The 20275-nt window shown below is 43.9% G+C and overlaps 1 protein-coding gene across 1 annotated transcript in view; it reads left to right on the top strand.

Moving 5' to 3' along the window:
• Positions 1 to 20275, top strand: part of GAP43 (growth associated protein 43) — a 116942-nt gene that overhangs the window by 46528 nt on the left and 50139 nt on the right. Inside the window, exon 2 of the mRNA XM_053311907.1 lies at positions 10358 to 10970. Coding sequence (XP_053167882.1) covers positions 10358 to 10970 — 613 coding nt within the window. The remainder of the gene's footprint in view (positions 1 to 10357; positions 10971 to 20275) is intronic.

Here is a 20275-nt window from a genome sequence, read left to right as displayed (position 1 = left end):
GGGTTGTTCCAGAGACAAGTCTGGCTGCTGCATTCTGTACCAACTGCAGTTTCCAGACTATGTACAAAGACAGTCCCACAAAGAATGCATTACAGTTGACAACCAATCAACCAACCAATCATCTTTATTAGGGTCATAGACCAGCACAAAACATAGGGGGTGATTACAGGAGGTGATTACATGGTGCAAAGTATAATGCATAACAATACATTAAAAGGCAAAAGAAAACATTAAAAAGCATTTAAATGCATATAACGGCATTAAATAACATAAAAGGCATAAAAAGGTATACAAGAGACATAAAGGTATAAAAGGCATAACAAGGGATAAAAGGAATAATCGTATAAAAGCCTAAGTGATAAATACAGGTTTTATATTTAACTATATATAAAAAGTGTAAAACCAAAGTGCAAAAAAGTGGGAGAAGCACAAGTCTTTCGGATGGTGCACTGTGTTGGATGAACGCATTATAGCATGCAGGAGCCAGCAGAAAGTCAGACTAATGCTGCTTGGACCCACTGCTTACCAGCGACCGATGGATTTTGGACGTTGTCACACAGAACCTGGCAATGCTGTATGTAATAGCGCGCTTAGAGTCAGAAAGCAGCATAGAGACATATATATGGTTCGAATGCCCTGGGTACTTGCATAGCAATGGGTGGATAAAGGAAGAACAAATGTCTCTGTAATACAAACAGTGCAGAAGGACATGCTAAGTTGTTTCAATCTGCCCAGAGCTGCAGGGGCATTGTCGCTCTGCGAGTGGGATCTTTCTGAAATGCCCTTCAAGCACAGCTGAAGGGAGGGTGTGCATTACAGTAGTCAAGCCTAGAGGTTACTAGCATATGCACCAGTTTTAAGGTCATTTACCTCCAGAAATGGACATAGCTGATGTGTCTGTTGAAGCTAAAAAAAAGTTTGTTTTGAAGGCTGGTTATCAAAAGGCCCCATTATGTCCAGACTAGAGCAACTTGACCCCCGAGTAGTACATAAAGCAGATAGGGGTTTATGGTCTGACCATAAAGTGAATTTTCTGTCCCATAGGTAAGTCCTGAACTGCCTCACTGCCCAGAAACATGCTAGAGCTTCTTTTTCAATGTCAGAATACAACATCTCTTAAGCAGTAAGCACTCTGGAAGCAAAGACAATTGTAAGTTCCCTGTCCCATTTTTGCTGGGTCAAGACAGCACCTAAGCCATATTCAACTGCATCAGTGGTTACAATAGGGTGCCTGTTGGTGTAAAAAAAAAAAAGTGAGAGCAGGGCTTTCAGCAATGGTTGATTTGATAATCTGAAAACTGGCCTTGCAGGATGCATCCCGGTTAAATGCTACATAATTTTTAAAAAGAAGATACAAATCTGGAGGCAAATTGTCTAACAAATTTAGAGTAATACTCACAGAGTCCTAAAAATGAGTGAAGTGCATCCTTGTTGTGTGTCTCTGGTGCTTCCTAAAGAGATTTTACCAAGTCTGTTTTGAGATGTACACCACTCTGAGATATTGTGTGTCCGAAGTATGTCACTGAGTGTGTGCAAAACTGACATTTCTTCCTGAGACAGTAAGTTGTTAAGACAGTATAATAGCACATGGGATAGTGTCTCAATAGCTCCTGCCTTGCAAGGACAAAATTGTTCTGCATAAGGACTTTTTAAATCCTACCCTCAAACACAGCAGAAGGTGGAACATCAAAGCATGCTAGTGTAAAAGCTCCAGGGCATTTTGCTATTGTAAGCTTATCCAAATAATTACCAAGTTTCATATTCAAAAGTTGGTTACCCACCATTAATCTCCTTGATATAGAACTTCTATCTGATTGCCACGCTACGTCACAAATTCTTTGGGTGAGCACCAGGCTAGTTTGATCAAGATTCACTGTCAGCAATAACTGGGCGGGGGGGGGGACCCATAATAGAACAATTTCCTTTTAACTTCCATTTCCCAGTAAGAAGTAAAGTTATCTGCTAGCATAAGCGGTAGCAATCCAGTGGGATTAAAGTTTATTTTAAGCCACAATTTGAATATTAAATGCCAGTTCTTAGACTAAACATTGATCAAACCTGCCTCCACTCTCAAAGCTGCATTAGGAACGCCCTGTGGTATCTGAAATAGCTTTCTAAGAAATGTAGATTGCACAGTTTCTAAGGCTTGAGTGTTAGGATAAAGGCCGAGCTGAGCTCCATAAAGCAAATGAGCCAACACGTTGGACTCGAATAGTCTTATGGCTGTAGGAATAAAAAGACCACCTCTAGAGTATGGGAAGATGATCCTAGTCCTTTTGGTTTCCCGCTAGTAGTACCTGGTGCTGAAATACACTGCTACCTTTCATCATTGACTCTGCATACACCATAGATAGAAGGGATGTTGTCCTAATATTTATTTATTCAGTTTCTATACCGCTTTTCATAAAACTCCTTTCATTAAAAAGGCAGTTTTTAAAAGTTAAAATACAATAAAGCTCCATTAAAATCACATTAAAATGTTAAAACCAATTAAAAACAATAAAAACCATAAAAGCACAAAAAGCAGTAGCCATAAAAACGATGAAAAGAGAGTAGTAGGAGAGCAGAGAGACTGCCAACACCTAAGGGGTAAAGCCTGAACAAATAAAAAATATTTAGTTCTGGTGTTTTTTTTAAAAGCAGCCACAGACATCAGAGAATGGACACCCAACAGGAGTGCATTCCAGAGCCTGGGGACAACAGAGAAGGCCCTGCTCCACATGCACAACTAGGGGTGTGCACAAAACTGGTTTGCTCAGTTCTGTTCAAGTAAGAGTTTCTTTGGTTTTGTGCCCCCAAAACATACCCCCAGTTTGGCCCATTTTTTGGACATTCTAGCCCTTCCTCCGGTGGCGGCAGCCATTTTGGAGGCTGCCATGCATGCCCAATAGCCCTTTGCAAAGCCCCCTTTCCTGACCCTGTTGGATGGGCAGAAACCCTGGGGATCCTTCGGATATCCAGGAACCAAACCGCTAGAACAAATATAACAATATAATAAACAGTATAACAACAAAACACATGGCAGATAATGAAATTAGACTAGAAATGGTTACTGCATATCTATTCGTAAAGCCACACGAGTGCACACAGTAGACTGATGCAGGGAGTCAAAACAGTGCCTAGTATATACTATTAGTATATTATTATATACTACTAATAATATACTAATATATGCTAGTAATAGTGGCTAGTATATACTACCCAGAACCAGGAATTCTGGGTAATGTGTCATTGGCTTTTAATGGACATATTTCATGAATGATAGGAGACAGCCATGTTGGATATCCATGCAGTTCTGGTATGATGGCAGAGGGTCTTCCAATGGTTCTGAATGTTGGGGTACTCTCCAACTGTCATGATGGTATTTCCTCCAGCAATGCCTGACAGATGGCATGTCGGCCCAACATGTCTGTCGGACTATGACTGCACAGCCCTAGTTAACAGAGATGAAAAAATGGCAAGTCATTTTGGCAGATATGCCTAGGAGGGGGTTAGGGGGCAGAGGAGAATAGAGATTGCTGTTTCTTCTCTGCATAGGTCAGAGAGAACTCTAGGGAATATATGTGATATATTTTGTCTGAAAGATTTTAGATCAGTGGTGACCTTCTGTCTTAGGACTGCCACAACTCAACAAATGAGGTTACAGACCTTGCCCTCTTAATGTTTTCTTATAGTTCAAGTTCCTAAAATGTAAGATGATCCTAAAATGTTCAGAAACCAAAAGATTAATTTTAAAAGTGCCCAGATGAATGATTCCTCTTTAAAGCTAACTTGATATTGTAGGAACTTGACTTATAATTCCTGTGTTTAGTCATCCCCGGCTATACTAAACATGCAGCACAGCCAGACCACCTGTGCAGTATAGGTTGCCCTTCAGGTAACACTCTGTTAATACTTATGTGAACCCAGAGGTGCCTTTCACCCCAGACCTTCAGATGGAGGTCCAGTCCCCCACAGCCCTTGGGCCCCCCAAATCCTCTCAATTATGTGCAAGGTGGCCACCACCTGTGGCTGGCCTATGCTGTGCCAGGTCACTGAGCATGACCCACCCGCAGCCCACTGGATCTCCTCCCAGGTGCAGCCAGGGGCTGAGGGCTGAGTGCAGCCTGCCCAAGACTCCTCCCAGTCCTGTGAGGAGAGTGGCTGTGGCAGTGGGGCCGGGCCAGGCCAGGCCAGGCCAGGCTTGGTGAGCAGCCGGCAGAGCTGCTTCCACCTGCACAATCAGTGTGTGCACATGTGACAGCGATGGGCATTGAGCAGCCCACCACCTGAGCCATGTGAGGGAGCAGAGATGCAGAGCATGAGAAAGGCAGGCAGCCTTTCTACAGGACAGTGTACAAGAAGAGATAAAAAGAAGCAAAGACTTTACCAACATTAAACAGCAGAATTTTTTTAAAAAACAACCCTTAAAACCAGTATCAAACCTAGCATAAAATCCATCAGTATAAAACCACACTGACAGCATCTGCCTTAGAAAAAGTCTATCTGTCTTAATAAGAGTCTGTCAGTTAAAAAGACATAAGTGAAATAAAAAATGTGTTTACCACTTGCTTAGAAGTCAGCATGGGGGCCTGCATCTCCCTGGGGAGGGAATGCTACAGTTGTGGTGCCACCACTTGAAAGGCCCTGTCTCTGGAATCCACCAAATAGGTACACATGACTAGTGCACTAGATTTGAAAGCACATCCCACTGAAAGTGATGCAATGTGAATAGGGAGTATTATCAGCATCACTGAGGTGTGCATTCTGGCATGCATTTGGATGCACATCAGAATTATGCCCACATTTCTTGATCCAGCAAATGAGACATATGAAAAAGCATGCTCACGCATATCTCCTTCGATGGATTGGGGTGACTGGCTCTGAGGATACTAAACTACTATTGCAATTGCTTGTGTCTGCTTTCCTGGCCTGCTGCAGTTTTCCTGTGTGTTATTACCCAAATCTCTTATCTGTGACTTAATGTGTCCACCTCCCTACCTGGGTGCTGGCCTTTGACAGCTTCTTGCCTGCAGAACATATAGCTGCTTCAAGCTTTCAGGCTTAGTGCTACTTCCTGATTGTTAGTTACTAGGGGAAAACACCAGCTTTTGCTCCTCCCCCCACAGAAACCGACACCAGTCTCTTTCTCCATGGCAGGTGTGGCTTATTTCAAAATGCTATCAGGCAAGACTTTAAACAGGTGTGCTGTTCTTCCCACATACAGGATTTCCCCTACCTGGCTGTCTTACCAGGGAATTGTCTGCAATTATAGACTTGCAAATAGGTACCCAATGAGCTCTGAGATATTAGTTTGCAAGAACAAATGTCTGTTATGTATTAAATCTGCAGTGTAAGGGCTGATGCTGAAAATTGCATGGCCAGCACATTGAGTTCAAAGCCTGCCTCTGCGTTTCCACAAGCCCTTTGCTAACTACCTGATTACAACATTAATAGGAAAACATCCTCTTATCCATATGCCTTTGAGCTGGCACCTACTCAAGGACTGGTGAATTACTAAAGGAAGAGAAACGTCTACATCAGATCAAAAAGAGACCCACAAGATGGCATTTGTTCATGTGTAAAGGGCAAGAGCAAAGTTTATCTACCATTTTCAAGCAATTAAGTGCTTGAAGTTTGTTTGTTTTTTACATTTATATCTTGCTCTTCCCCAAAAGCTCAGAGCATCTTACAGCATTCTTTAGAATTAATAATCCTATTCCAAAATGGCTCACAATCTTTTTTTTTTAAACCATACACAAGTTACAAAGGGGTGTGTGTGGGGGGGGGAGTGGTCAGAGAGGAGGGTCCAGAAGGTACTTGTCTTCCCCAGGCCGAAGTTGCTTGCGTCACCCTCAGCTGCAGCCTGAGGACAATGGCTGTGGAGGAGGACTTGGTTCTTCACAGAGAGGAGGATCCAGAAGGTGGTTTGTTGGTTTGTTTATCAAATTTGTACACTGCCCCAAACCTTCATTTCTGGGCTGTTAACAATAGCATAAAACAAGTTAAAAACATACAAAAACTTAAAACAATTTAACAATTTAAAAATAAACCAGAGATTAAAACCTAAAACATTTAGGAAGCTGAGAAAGCTTGGGCGAAAAGATGGGTTTTCAGGTGTTTTTTGAAAATTGCCAGAGATGGGGAGGATCGTATCTCAGCAGGGAGCGCATTCCACAATCTTGGGGCAGCAACCGAGAAGGCTCGTCTCTGTGTAGCCACCAAATGAGTTGGGGGTAACTGGAGATGGACCTCCTCAGATGACCTCAACAGGCGATGGGGCTCGTCGTGAAGAAGATGCTCTCTTAGATACTTAGGGCCTAAGCCATTTAGGACTTTATAAGTTATAACTAGCACTTTGTATTTTGTCGGGAAACCTATTGGCAGCCAGTGTAGCTCCATTAGTAAAGGAGTATCGTGGTCTCTACGAGATAACCCAGAGACCAACCTGGCTGCTGCATTCTGAACTGACTGAAGTTTCCGGACTAAGTACAAAGGCAGCCCCACATAGAGCGCATTACAGAAGTCAAGTCTGGAGGTTACCAACAAATGTACCGCTGTTTATAGGTCATTGATATCGAGAAATGGGTGCCGCTGGCATATCAGCTACAGCTGATAGAAAGCACCCCTGGCCACTTCCTCAACCTGAGAAACCAGGGAGAAGTGTGAATCTAGAAGTACTCCCAGACTGTGAACCTGTTCCTTTTGGGGAAGTGTGACCCCCATCTAGAAAAGGTAGATCAAAATCATCTCTAGAGTTCTGACCCCGCACAATAAGTACCTCCGTCTTATCTGGATTCAGCTTCAGTTTATTATCCAGCCCATTACTACTTCCAGGCAAGCAATTAGGGAGGATATGCCAGCTCCTGAAGAAGCTGACATGGAGAAGTAGATCTGGGTGTCATCAGCATACTGGTAATACCCAGCTCCAAATCTCTTGATGATCTTTCCCAGCGATTTCATGTAAATGTTAAAAAACATTGGAGAAAGTACGGAGCCTTGACGTATACCATACTTAAGCTCAGATTTCGAAGAGCAACAATCTCCAATCGACACCATCTGGAATCTATCCGAGAGGTAGGAGCGGAACCACTGTAAAACAGTGCCTCCCACCCCCAACACTCTCAGACTTTCCAAGATGATACTATGGTTGATAGTATTGAAAGCCGCCGAGAGATCCAAAAGGACCATCAGAGTCACACTTCTGTTTATGTTTGGTACTAGATAGATGCTATTAGTGTGTACTGTAGATCATACATTTCCTTTCAGTCCCTTTCTTGGCCTCTTCCATCACATGTGGTGATGCTGTTGCACAAGATGGTAGGGGTGAGCATGAAACCAGTATGCCCAGTTCGGTTTGAGTCTGAACCAGACTTGAATGGAACTGGTTATGTTCAGTCCCCCCTCCCATCCCTGCAAACATACACTCCAGTCCAGACCGGGGGTTCTAACAAAAATGGTTTTTGCACTCCAGTCCGGCTGGGGGTGGTGGTGTTCAGCTCAAGGGTGAGCCAGGGGCGAGCCCTTGAGCCAGCCAAGTTCAATGCTGAACTGGCTTGAGCTTGAGCTGCTTCGCACATCCCTACAAGATGACAGTGCCAGCACTACTGACTCTTCCATGATCACATGGAAGTAGTGTGCAATGTGTGACACTACCCTCTTGTGCAGCAGCAGCAGCGTCACCACCATATGTGTCAGAGCCCAGCAGCATTGCAAGTGGGTCTGACCCTATCCGCTTTACACTGTAGGACATGTAAGCCAGCATTTATTTGTTAATTTAAAATTAGGGCAAGTTCCCCTTGGGCTGCTAGCAACGATCACATAAAACAATAAAAAGAGAGACAGTTGCACTAGAAACCAGTAAAGAACAGAGGATCAACTAACAAACCAAAGAAAATATCCAGCCTACACAGCAGTCTTCTTGGGTGAACAAGTGCCCAAAGGAAGGACAGATTTACTGAATGATACAATACTGGCAGTGTACATGTCTGTGGGTGCCAGGAGTTGAAATTGACTTGATGGCACACTTTACCTTCAAATGTTACCTGGCCAACACCTTATAGTGCATGCAATAAAAAGTGTCATGCCATCTGACCAATGACTTAGAATGAATGCATCACAAAGTACATGGAAATGTAATGGAGATTGTGTGTGTGTGTGTGTGTGTGTTTTAGACTGCTATAAAAGGAATAAAAATCCTGTAGCTTAGTATTCACTTTAAAAAACTGTATTTCGAAGTGCCTTAGGGTTTTCTACACAACACATTAATGCTGCTTTTAAGCTTTGACAGAGAAAACCTGTTGAACAAATCCACTGCTTAGAGATTCATAAAAACCATATGAAATATGAGCATCCATGCATTGTGTGCTAAGCATCCTTACTCAGCAAGTCCTCCTGGGACTAATTCCCCAGTACGTTTGCATAGGATTGGAGCCTATGAACCTAATAACCTTTGTAGTAAAATTCTCGTATGAGCAAAAACCATAAGTTGACAAATAAGAAGTCTACATGGATAGAAAATTTTGCACCCATCACAGTTACAATGAAAAGACAGATAAACTATTGCCAGTGCTATTATTTCATGCTTGTGTACTGGAGAATTACCCCTGCTAACTGGGCAATGGGGCACCTTTTAAATAAATGTTTTTAAGAAGGGGGGGAGGGAGAAGCTATCCTTGCTTGTTTGGCCCAGCCCAGCCCAGACAGTGGTTGTTGCTGGTGACGTGTGTGTGTGTGTGTGTGTGTGTGTGTGTGTGTGTGTGTTAGACTGTGAGCACCTTTGGGACAAAGAATCATTTTCTCATTCCTTCTGTGATGTAAACTGCTTCAAGAACTTTTGTTAAAAGTGATATATAGTAGGAATGTGCAAGAACTGGTTTGGCACTCCTTTTCTGGAGTGCCGAACCAGTTTGGAAGTCCAGCGTTTGAGCCAGTTTGGAGATTTGCGGGAAGGTCCTTAAAGGGGCAGGGAGGGTGCCCTTACCTGCCCGCCGCTTCCCCCCCCCACTGGTGCTTTCCCCAAAAGTGTTGGTGCATGGCTGCAGCATGGCTGCAGCATACCTGCTTGCAGCTCCGGTGAACATCATACTGGAAATGCGCGCACATGTGCTCTGCCATTTCTGGTACAACATTCACCGGGGCTGCAAGCAGGTATGCTGCAGCCCCACAGCAACACTTTTGGGGAGAGCACTGGTGGGGGGGGGGAACAGTGAGGCAGGTAAGGGCACCCTCCCTGCCCCTTAAAGGATTCCCCCCACCTCATGCACATCCCTAGTATATAGTGTATTTTGCTTTATTTAGTGGAACTTATTCCCATGCAAATGTGCACAGAATTCCAACCTAAAAGTGCTCAGGATGCATAATTCCCTTTAGCTGATGGAAAGTTCTTGGATATCACTCTTTTGATTGTTTGATTAAAATTCTGATTAAACTGGGAAGGAACAGTCTTGTGAAAGACTAAGATACTGTCAAGCTTAGCTGTATCTTCTCTAGATATGGACAACACTTCTCACATTGTTTCAACTAGATGTTAGATGCCGGAGATTAAAATATATATCTTTGTAGTCTAATGCAATGTCAAAATCAACAGTTGTTGCAATTCAGGGTCTCAGGGCTAACCAGAGGCTTTTTACATGTTTAGTGAGTGCACAGTGCAGACTGTAGGGTATCACATGGACCATGCTCATGGCATGATCCACAGCCCTGTGGCAAGTATGTGTCACCACTGTCATGCGCACCTTGCCCATGGGTATTAGTTCTTTTTTTGAATCTTGGTATCTTGGGGCAAGGTTAGCATTGCTGGGGAGGAAAAAAGGCACCTCACCTGCAGTTCCTAACAATTATTGAGATTGCACTGACCAGTCACAGAATGCTGCATAGCATGGCCTGCAGTGAACATAATGGCAGAGTCAACACAGAGTCAGCACAGTAGATTGTGGAATGGTGGCTGACATGGAAACTCTGCACATGGTAGTGTGTGCTGATGCTGTTATGGGGTGACTAACTCATATTCCTTAGTAGGTATACAATAACTCCCTTAGGATTTTAAGTTGCAATAAATATCTATATGGAAGTGGCATGTCGCCACCTGATTTTTTTACTTGTATGCTAGTAACCGTATGTTTGCATATGTGTGAGTTTTATTTCACCAAGAATGACAATCAAGGAAAAGAAAAACCTGGTGTAACTTTTAGAGCCTTATGCTAATGCATCTTTTATTTGTTTTGTTTTAAAAACATGTATGACAGCTTTTTGTAATTTGTAGTCAAGGTGGCATATAACTTGGTTGTCCAAACACCCTGGCTACTTTTCACTAGATGTCTTTGGTGGAGAGATATCTAATTAATTTTCTCCCCTCACTTTCTCCCCCCCCCTCAAGGTTGAAAAAAATGATGACATTGACCAAAAGATCGAACAAGATGGCATCAAACCAGAAGATAAAGCTCATAAGGCAGCCACCAAAATTCAGGCTAGCTTCCGTGGACACATAACAAGGAAAAAGCTCAAGGGGGAGAAGAAGGGAGATGCCCAAACTACTGATGTCGAAGCTGGCGAGAAGAAGGAAGAGGTTCTTGCCAATGGTCTGGCAGATGGCAAAGCTGCTATTACAGAAGCTGCTCCATCTGAGAATGCCCTGCCTGCTGAGGGCAGCAAAGAGGGAAATGCCCCTGCAGATGAGAAGAAGGGGGAGGGCACGGCTGACATTGGTTCAGAACAACCAGTCCCCAAGGCTACTACTCCTGCTGCTCCATCAGAGGAAAAGCCCACTCCTGCCACCACTGAAACGGAAAGTGCCACTAAAGCGTCCACTGATAACTCACCATCCTTGAAGGCCGATGAAGCCCCAGTCAAGGAGGAACCTAAACAAGCCGATGTGCCTGCCACTGTCACCACTGCCATTACCCCCACTGCTGCAGAGGATGCTACTGCCAAGGCAACAGCGCAACCCCAAACAGATACGGCAGAGCGTAGTCAAACCGAAGAGAAGACAGGTATGCTGATAGCAGGGAAGAGAGCTAAGTCATAATAGAGTGGAGAGGAAGACTCCACTGGGAATGGGGATTAGGGAAATGATGAAGCCACTACTGGCTGTTGATGGGAGATCACTTTCAAGGTAAGCAGAGCAGGCAAGTTGGAAGGGGATTTGCTTTCATAGGGTTAGACGACTCCAGCAGGGGTGACCATCTGGTAGCCCATGGGTCAAGATGGAACTCACAAGGCACTTTCCCCCCACCCATCCCATACCTACCAAAAGTTGGGGGGAAACGTGTCTTTATATCATATATAATAATAATAAAATATTTTTTAAAAAAAACAATGTGAGAAATAGAGATATTAATCTCCTTCCAGTCTTCCTTAACAGTCTTCCTTAACAGTCTTTCTTAACAGTCTTCCCTGTTTGCATGCTCTGCTCTGGCTGACAGCACTTCAGAGCCTGGACACCCATGTGGAGGTTGTATTACTTTGCAAAATATGCCTCTGGCCACCAGCTTATGGCCTGGAGCATGAAGTGTCCATACAAGGATTGGGTATTCCTCAACAAGAGAATCTCATGATCTTTTAAAAAAAATCAACATTGTTGAAATGATGGATCATGCAATAAATCATGTAAAAATGATGGTATCAAAGTCAGGAGGAGGTTTGTGATGAAAGGGCAGTCTGGCAAGTCAAGAGGCTTTGGTATGTAGGTAACCTGGAAGAGGAGACTGAGTTGCAAAACTCAAAACCAGCATAGAAATTCGTAGCAGATATTCTATCCCACAATTTTAAAGTAGTAGTTATTCCAGACCATTAGAACTGTAGTTCTGGGAGTGATCCTGAGTATCAAACTATGATTTCTAGGATTTGGGTGGCAGAAGCCATGATAGTCAAACTGGTATAAAATCAATAGATGTGTATAATGTAAATAGGCTCTAAGGGGCAAACAAGATATTAATTTAATAACTTCATTAGCCTTGACTAGCTTGTATTCTTTTTGCTGAGTGTGTGTGTGTGTGTGAGAGAGAGAGAGAGAGAAAGAGAGAGAGAGAGAGAATTTTGCTGTGGGGAAAAGATTTTATTAGCTTCTATGGGAGTTTTTTTAAGGTTCATGACCCAGACCATGCAGAGGCTCATTGGGCATGCGCAGCGGCCTCCAAAATGGCTGCCGACACGGAGATGAGGACCAAAACAGGCCGAAGACTGCCTGAACCAGGCCATTTGTGAATAAATGGAGGCTGGGGGGAGGGGGAACCTCTGGAGACCCCTCTACCCCTTGGCCATGAACAAGCCCCCAGAGTGGTGGCTGTGAGTTAGATTTCTTTCTTTTTAAAAAGTTATTATTATTAAATAATAATAAAATAATAATAAAAAAGAACCCCTGAACCTGAACCAGTATCAGGGTGGTTCGGTATCAAACCACTGAACTGGCCCTGTTCGATGTCAAAGAGGTTTGATACTGAACCCTTTCACACATCCCTACCCAATCCATGTTTGCCATTTGCAGAAAAAAGCAAGCATGCCCAGGCCAACAAAATGATGAAAATTATGTCCTAAGAGGTTCTCATCCTATGGTTATGGCCTCTTCATATTTAACCTGATGATGCTGACAGGCTCCTTGGTTCATTGAATTCAATAGCCAGGGATGATGGTACTTGTAGTCCAACGTCTGCAGGAGGGCTGAAGCTGTGCAGCCCTGCTCTAGTGCATCACCTGCATTGGGAGCTATACAGATGGAGTGCATCCCTTTTGGCTTTGCTGGGCCTCTAAGTGGTTTTCAATACTATTGTCTTCTGGACTACTGGGTTGGCTGAGCGGCACTATCTTGCAGTGCTCCATTCCTTCCTGACAGGTAGTATCCCAAAGGTGGTACTGGAGGACTCTCAGGACTATTGGTCTGTGGTATCCCATGGGGTTTCATCTTGTCCCCCATGCTTTTTAACATCTATGTGAGACCATTTAGAGAGTTCACATGGGGGTTTCGTCAGTTTGCTGACACCGAATTGTACATCTTATTACCATCCCCAGCAGGAGAGGCTGTGGCTGTCCTTAATTGGTCCTTGGAGTTGATGATAGGCTAGATGAAGGTGAACATGCTGAAATTAAATCTGGAAAAGACAGGACTGCACCTGGTCAGAACTGATCAAGAACTGAGTTGCTTCCCAGTTCTGGATGGGGTTGCACTCCCCTTGAAAGAGCAGGTTCACAGCTTGGGAGTTCTTCTGGACCCAGCCTTACTCCTGGATGTTCAGTTGTCTGCTGTGGCCCCAGGTATGTTTGCCCAGCTTTGACTGGTGTGCAAGCTGTACTTATTTGTAACTCGGATGGACCTGACTATGGTTGTTCATGCTCTTGTCACCTCTCATCTTGACTACTGCAATGTGTTCTATATGGAGCTGTCCTTGAAGTTCCTTCGGAAACTTTGTACAGAATATGGTGGCAAGAGTCTACAAATTCAGGATGTTCTGATCACATCACACCACTACTCTATCAACTGTACCAGTTACTAGTGTATTTCTAGGTGCAATTCAGAATGCTGGCTTGTGACCTTACACACACACACACACACACACACACACACACACACACACATACACACACGTATACTGTAAATATCTACAAGTCCTGAATTTGGGGAAACTCTCATGCCAAGTAGTAATAATCAAATAGTAAAAGATCAGGGGATGCAGGTGGGTAGCCAAAGTGAAACCTATTCATTCTCCTTGGATCATGCTTTTCTTTGACTTCATTCCAAATTACTGCAATGGAAACAGGCCAGAGATGATTTTGAATCTGCCAAATGGATCTGTAAATCTCATGAGAAAGCAGAGTCTCCTCTACCATAAAGCTAGTAATCTAAAACTTTGAACAGGGTGAGCTAAACAAGCAAGGACAAAGAGGTTGTATTTATAAATATATAAATGCAATGATTCTGGTTGCCAGCAGTTATTTATTTTGAGCAGAAATTGGAATGCACTTGGTACTTACAAGAGGGAGGGAGGGAGGTGGGAGGGAGGATGGAGAAGATGCTCAGGGCATTTGCAATCAATAGGCATGTCAAAACAGGCAGCAGAGCCCATTTAATCCTGCATAGTACCATTAAGCTCAGTGGAACTGTGCCAGAGGAAATGGCTTGTGGAATATAGTCCATGAAGAGACATTGGGTGCAGATGGTGCATTTCCAACTATGGCAAGCCTTGTGTGACTCTCCACTGATTTCTTCTTGCAATATTCCAGTGTTGTAGCTGTCTGAATAAGCAAGTAGCCAAAAGCAGGCTCATACTGCAGGACTTACAGCGACATCCTCTGTAAGGCAAGTGTGGCAGTCCTAATATGCTGCATGCCAGTTATCATTGCATTACGAAAACTGACTATGACTTATAAAGGATGTAAAAGTCACAGTAACATAGGTCATTATAAGGAAGGTAAAATACCTTAGGATGGCATATGACTTGGTTTTAGAGTTGTCGCTGAATTTCTACTCAGTGTTTAAGGCAAAACCTTTTGTTAGAATTTCAGGAGGAATTTCTATAAATACTAGTGAAATTTCTCAGGGAGAATTTGCACATCTTTCATTTGTTCCATCTAATATTTCATCTTTTCTTTCAATGTTGACTCTTTGAACAGTGCACATGCCTGCCTGGAGATTATGCCCCAGTTCATGTAGCTGAATTCTAGCTTATGGGTTCTGCAATGGAACCTATACTTTATTCCAGTGAATATTCAGTGTAGCAAAACCACAGAAAAGTCAGCATACCCCCCACCCCCAATGTGTTTGTTAGGGCTGATTAAAGAAAAACAATGCTCCACTAATAGTGGAACATTGATTAGCTGATTGAGCTATAAGTGGAAAACTGATTGTTGCTTAGAAAAATTGATTCTAATATTTGTTCAGCTTAATTGGCTTTAAGTGAACAAAGTCTGCATATTTCATAGAATCATAAAACAGCGATGGGAATAAAACATTCCTCTGTACTGATAATGTCATTTTGTGGTACAAAAGGTGGAGTAAAACAGAATGAATGAATGAATGAATGAATGAATTCCACTCTCAACAGTTTTGTTTCATGTACCTGAGTGGGAAGGGCTAAGAGAGAGGAAAGTATAGACAGCCTCAACATGGGGCATCCCTCTTCACCTATCCCTGCTAGTTGTTGAAAACTAAATTATCTCATATGCATGTGGAAGCTCTTCTCAGTATCTTTTACTTGTACTGTTCAACTTTGTATACTCATTCCATAAAGCTTGACTGCACCCCATCCTTTGAGAAGCATGGATATCCATTTTTTTAGTGGGATGCAGCTGTCAGTCTTCCCATCATGGCTCAGTCCCCCAGTGTTCTCTTTCCTGCATCCCACCTCTATTATCCATCCCCATGACTGAGTATTTTTAGTTCTCTGCCTGTAGGTAGTAGACTCCTCCCCCTCCCCCTCCTCACAATACTGCTTTGTGAGTTGTTGGAAACAAGTTTCAATAGCTGGTTACAGGCAAGTGGCTCATCATTTTGCTGTGCATTGTAGAAAGTGGAATATATTCAGGGAAGGGGCAGTTCTATATTCTTACCACTCCCACTCTTCCACAGCCTAGCTCCTTCCTGTGGATGCCTTAGGTAATGCATCTTGCATTGATGGAAAGGGATGATCTAGACTAGGGATTCTTAACCTTGGGCCCCCAGATGTTGTTGGACTACAACGCACAGAATCGCCAGACATGGCCTTTGTGGCTGGGGATTCTGGGAGTTGTAGTCCAACAACATCTGGGGGCCCAAGGTTAAGAAACTCTGATCTAGACAATGCAATAGATGTCTACAGCAGTGGTTCTCAAAGGGTTTTTTTAAAAAACCATCCAACACTTGAAATTTGCTTGTGGACCACTCAAAGCACATCAAAGCACATAACTTATATTTACACAACATTAAGAGGGCAGCCTTAAATGCAAAGATTGAAAGATAAGCAATGCCCTCTCCTCCAATCTCTCAAAAATCCAAGTTCAGCAATTACATTAATTGTTGAACTTGGATTTTTTAGAGAGAATATCCAGGATCCAATATTCTGAGCATGCAATGTTTGCCCGTCCAACAGTAGTGAAATTAAGGGTAAAAGAAAAGCAGTCTCCCTCCAACCTCCCCAAAATCCAAATACTGAGCAGGTCCAAAAAAGAGGAACAGTACATAGCAAAAAGTGGGAGTGGCACCCAGGTTTGCAGCGTTCATCAATTGAGACGACTGGGGCAGTGGCAACTGAAGAAGCCGGATGAGGCAGCAGGACAATCAGACAGCAGGTTATGGAAGTGGAACAAAGATTTAAAGTGTGTGCTGCAGCCTCTCTTCACAAGAGCTGTGCAAGTTCCCACAGTTTTGCATATTGCTGTTTGTGAGGAGAAAGGAGGACTCTTCTCATGAGAAGTCTGATGAGAGAGTTCTTGCAGGGCTGGGAACATGAATTGTGGCAAAAAAACCAAAAAGTGGTGTATAGGGGAAGATCCTGGGCACAGGATCAATGGGCCACCAGAAAGGTACTTGCGGGCCACTGGTGGTCCATGGATCATGGATAGAGAAATACTGGCCTATGGCATTCCACTCACCAGTGACTCACCAAGGAGGGTCAGCAACATGTTTCCAATCTTCATAGCACTTCTGGAGCATAAGCAGCACTCAGAAGTGTTAACCTTCTGGCACGACAGCATGTGTGCAAGAGGACTGGGGGAATTGCACAAGGGCTTCTGGCATGTCTACCCCTGCTAACTTGGCAAAGAGGCACCTTTTAACGCAGTGATTCTCTTTAGCGGGGGGCGGGGCGGGAGTAACTAGCCCTATCGACCCCCAGCACAGTACCTCCAGTGACTGTTGCTGGTGTCTCTCTTATGTTTCTTTTAGATTGTGACCCCTTTGGCGACAGGGATCCATCTTATTTATTTATTGTTTCTCTGTGTAAACCACCCTGAGCCATTTTTGGAAGGTATAGAAATCGAATGAATGAATGAATGTCCCCAAAGAGTCTCCTGGTACACACACTTCATTAGTCAGGATGTCAGCCACTGACTCTAGGGATCAATCTAGGAAATTCCTCTCATCTGCAACCAGCCCATTCCCCATCACCATTCCCCTTACTTTCTTTTGCTAGTTGGAAAGGTTACAGTGCCACCCTTCCAAGAGGTACAGCTGCTAACTTGCACTTTTGTTGATTCAGATACAGGTCCTTTCAGATCTGGGGCCATTTCAAAGAACTGCTTTCTGAGGAGTACCACCTTTTATGGGTGGTGATGCAAATCCAGTATCACTGATATTTATGATGATGGAGGTTCTCCTCATCCTGGTGGTGATGATAATGGAAAGAGGCTGTCAGGATGAGCACATGTGGCACAACACACATTGCTCTAGAACAGAGACAGTAGCACCAACCCTTATGCTAGTTGACAAACATGTTTCCCTATATCTTCTTTAGTTTATCTGCCATTGCAGAAAAGGGTTGGCAGTGCCTTTACCCAACATCTGTTCCCACCACTCCTTGAATCTTTGTCTTCAATTTAGTAACCTATCCAGCTTTCAGGGTTCACAAATACCATCAGAATGTATGTTGTGCACTGAAAAACTATATACATCTATTTATTTATGTATTCACTCACTCTCAGATTTGTTCCATATGTTTTGACCATAGTCCCTAAAGTGATTCATAGCAATTATAAAAACAGCAAAACTGTTAAAATCCCTTCAAAATATAAATGATTAAACACTCTATCATCATAAAACAGGAGGCAACATATTGAAATAGCTTCCGCGCCCTGCAGCTTACAAGTCAAAATGCCTGACAAGCAACTCAAGTTTTCATAGCTCTTCTAAAAGAGGCAACATAGCAGATCTGACATATTTCCTTTGGGAAAGTATTCCGTAATTGAGGTGCCAAAATCAAAAATACCTTATTTCTGGTGGAAGCTAATCTTACCTCAGATGGAGAGAGTACTCCCCAAAAGAGAATGTTAATCATAGGTCTTTGCAGGGAAGGGAGAAACCAAAAAGGCCACAAGAATAAGAGGCTACTCTGTTATGCCTCAACATGTTTGAGGAAGTGAACACATAGTCTACAGTGACAACCCAAATGGACATATGAAGATACTTTATACTTAGATCATTAGTCCACCCAGGGCTGGCCCAAAGCTCAGGGGAGCACCCACTGCCCCTGTTACCTGTCCAGGTGCCCAACTGGCCACAGTGGGCAGGCAATGGGGAGTGTGCACATTCCCTCTGAGCTGCCACTGCTGCTACCCACTGCTTTGCGGCAGTGGTGAGGAGAGTGGGCAGGTGGGTGATGTGGAACACCCTCCCACCTGCCCACCTCCTCCACCCACCACTTTTGCAGTGGAGCAAGGAGGGAGGGTGAATGGATGGGAGTCCCCCATTGCCTGCCTGGCTGACCTCCTTGCTGCTGCCAAGCAGTGGGTACTGGTGGTGAGTGGGGCAGGCATGTGCTCCTTGTTGCCCTTCCGCCCTCCTGCCCACTGTGGCCAGGAGGGCCCCCAAGTGGGTGACTTGGGCAGTTGGGGCACCATCACTTCTCTTGCCGGCTTTGCACCCTAAGTGGGCACTTAGCCAGCTTTAATGGGTGGGCAGGCCCTGGTTCCATCGAGCTGAATACTGGCAGGAGCTCTCTAGGGTTCCAGGCAGGGGTTTTCCCCAGCCCCAGACTCTAGAAACTGAACCTGGGACCTTCTGCATGCAAGGCAGGCACTCTACCACTGAACTATGGTCCTTCCCCTGCTTCTTAACTGCTTTGTTTTGGAGAGACAATTAAACAACTTCCACCTATCCCAATAATGAGTATGGTTTGGATTCTGAAAGGTGAAGCTTGACCTTTCATAGAATTGTTCCCAGACTTTGTTGAGAGGTCTGGCACTCTCTCTGAAAACTGCTGACATTATCATTTTGTTGAGCAAAGCCTGACACTGTCATTGGTGGTGAAAGGCTGCCAAAAATAAATAATCATTGACTGGCTAATTTCCAAGGCACACTTGGCTACTGCCACTACAAAGTGTAAATGCAGGTCAGCCTACATATCTGCAACAATATTTCTCTAGAGTGAATGTTATGATGGTTCTTGCCTCAATTTTCTAATCCAAGGACATGATCTCATGGGTGACATTGGCAGTGGATGATGTCCTCCCTTGATTTGTCCTATCTTTCGGGAATAATGATGTCATCTGCAAAAGGGCTAGCATGAAGCAACTACGTGGTTTAACAAATAATAGCAATGATCACGATTCTTCAGTTCCTCCTTTTTTCTTTTTTGGTAGATAAGATTTAGGCCAGTTTCTTCTCTTTTAAATTTTTGTTCATCAATCCTTCTTTATTGACCCTTTTCTAGGACATCCAATGTTTTTCTATTAAGCCTCTTTTTTAAAATGGTGTCTTCAGACTCATTAAGCAGCAAGGGTTGAACTGCCTATCCAATTACTTCTCCTCTATAAGAATGATACAGTATATTCCATACCAGGTGCTAGGTGCTTTAAAGAACACAGATGCTTCCCAAAGGACCTGGAGTCTATATTAGATGGACAAGAAGTGGTGGGGGAGTTCGGGCTTGGCAAAGAGTTGTGGGAATGGGGTAGGGTTTTGGGAGGTTTACCAATGGAAAAACAGGTAAGACAAGGCTATGATGTTTAAACCATTTATTTAAGTTATTTCTATCCTGCTTCTCCATCACACTGCTCCTCAGGGCAGCTTACAATAAAGCAAAATAATAAAACTCAGGACAAATTAATCAAGTTCATACAATCACAAATAGAGTAGGAGAAGTGTCTTACCATAGTTCGGGAGCTGAGTGCACTCCCATTTTTTTATTGTGTGTGAGTAAAAACAAGGTTGGAGACTTGAGCAGTGATCATCTGCTAAACAGCATTTGAGTAGGAGGGTACAGCTACTGGCTAGGAGAGAACCCTCCTACCCTACTGCCGCTTAACAGAAGACTATTGCCCAAGCCTCCCACCTTGTTTTTTACTTACACATGATCGGAAAACAGGAGTGCTCACTAGGGGTGGGCCCAAAGGGTTTGTGCCAAACCGGTTCACCTTGGATGCGGAGGTTCAATTTCAGACTGAAATGAATCAGCCCAGTTCGAGGAAATTGGTTCGGCATGGTAAGGGTTAGCCAAGAGGGGGCAGTGAGAGAGGCAAAAAGCTGCTTACCCAGCCGGTGTGCCTGCTGACGCCACTGCTCACCACCACTCACCCTCCCTTGTGTGGTCTCAACAAGTGTGCTCCCCACTCCTTTACCAAGCTGCCGGCTCAGTTCGGGCCTCCGTGTACATGCAAAGGCTCAAACCGGGCC

Source organism: Hemicordylus capensis, chromosome 3 (assembly GCF_027244095.1).
Source record: "Hemicordylus capensis ecotype Gifberg chromosome 3, rHemCap1.1.pri, whole genome shotgun sequence".
Lineage (NCBI taxonomy): Eukaryota > Metazoa > Chordata > Lepidosauria > Squamata > Cordylidae > Hemicordylus > Hemicordylus capensis.
This window is presented reverse-complemented; position numbering and strand designations above follow the sequence as displayed.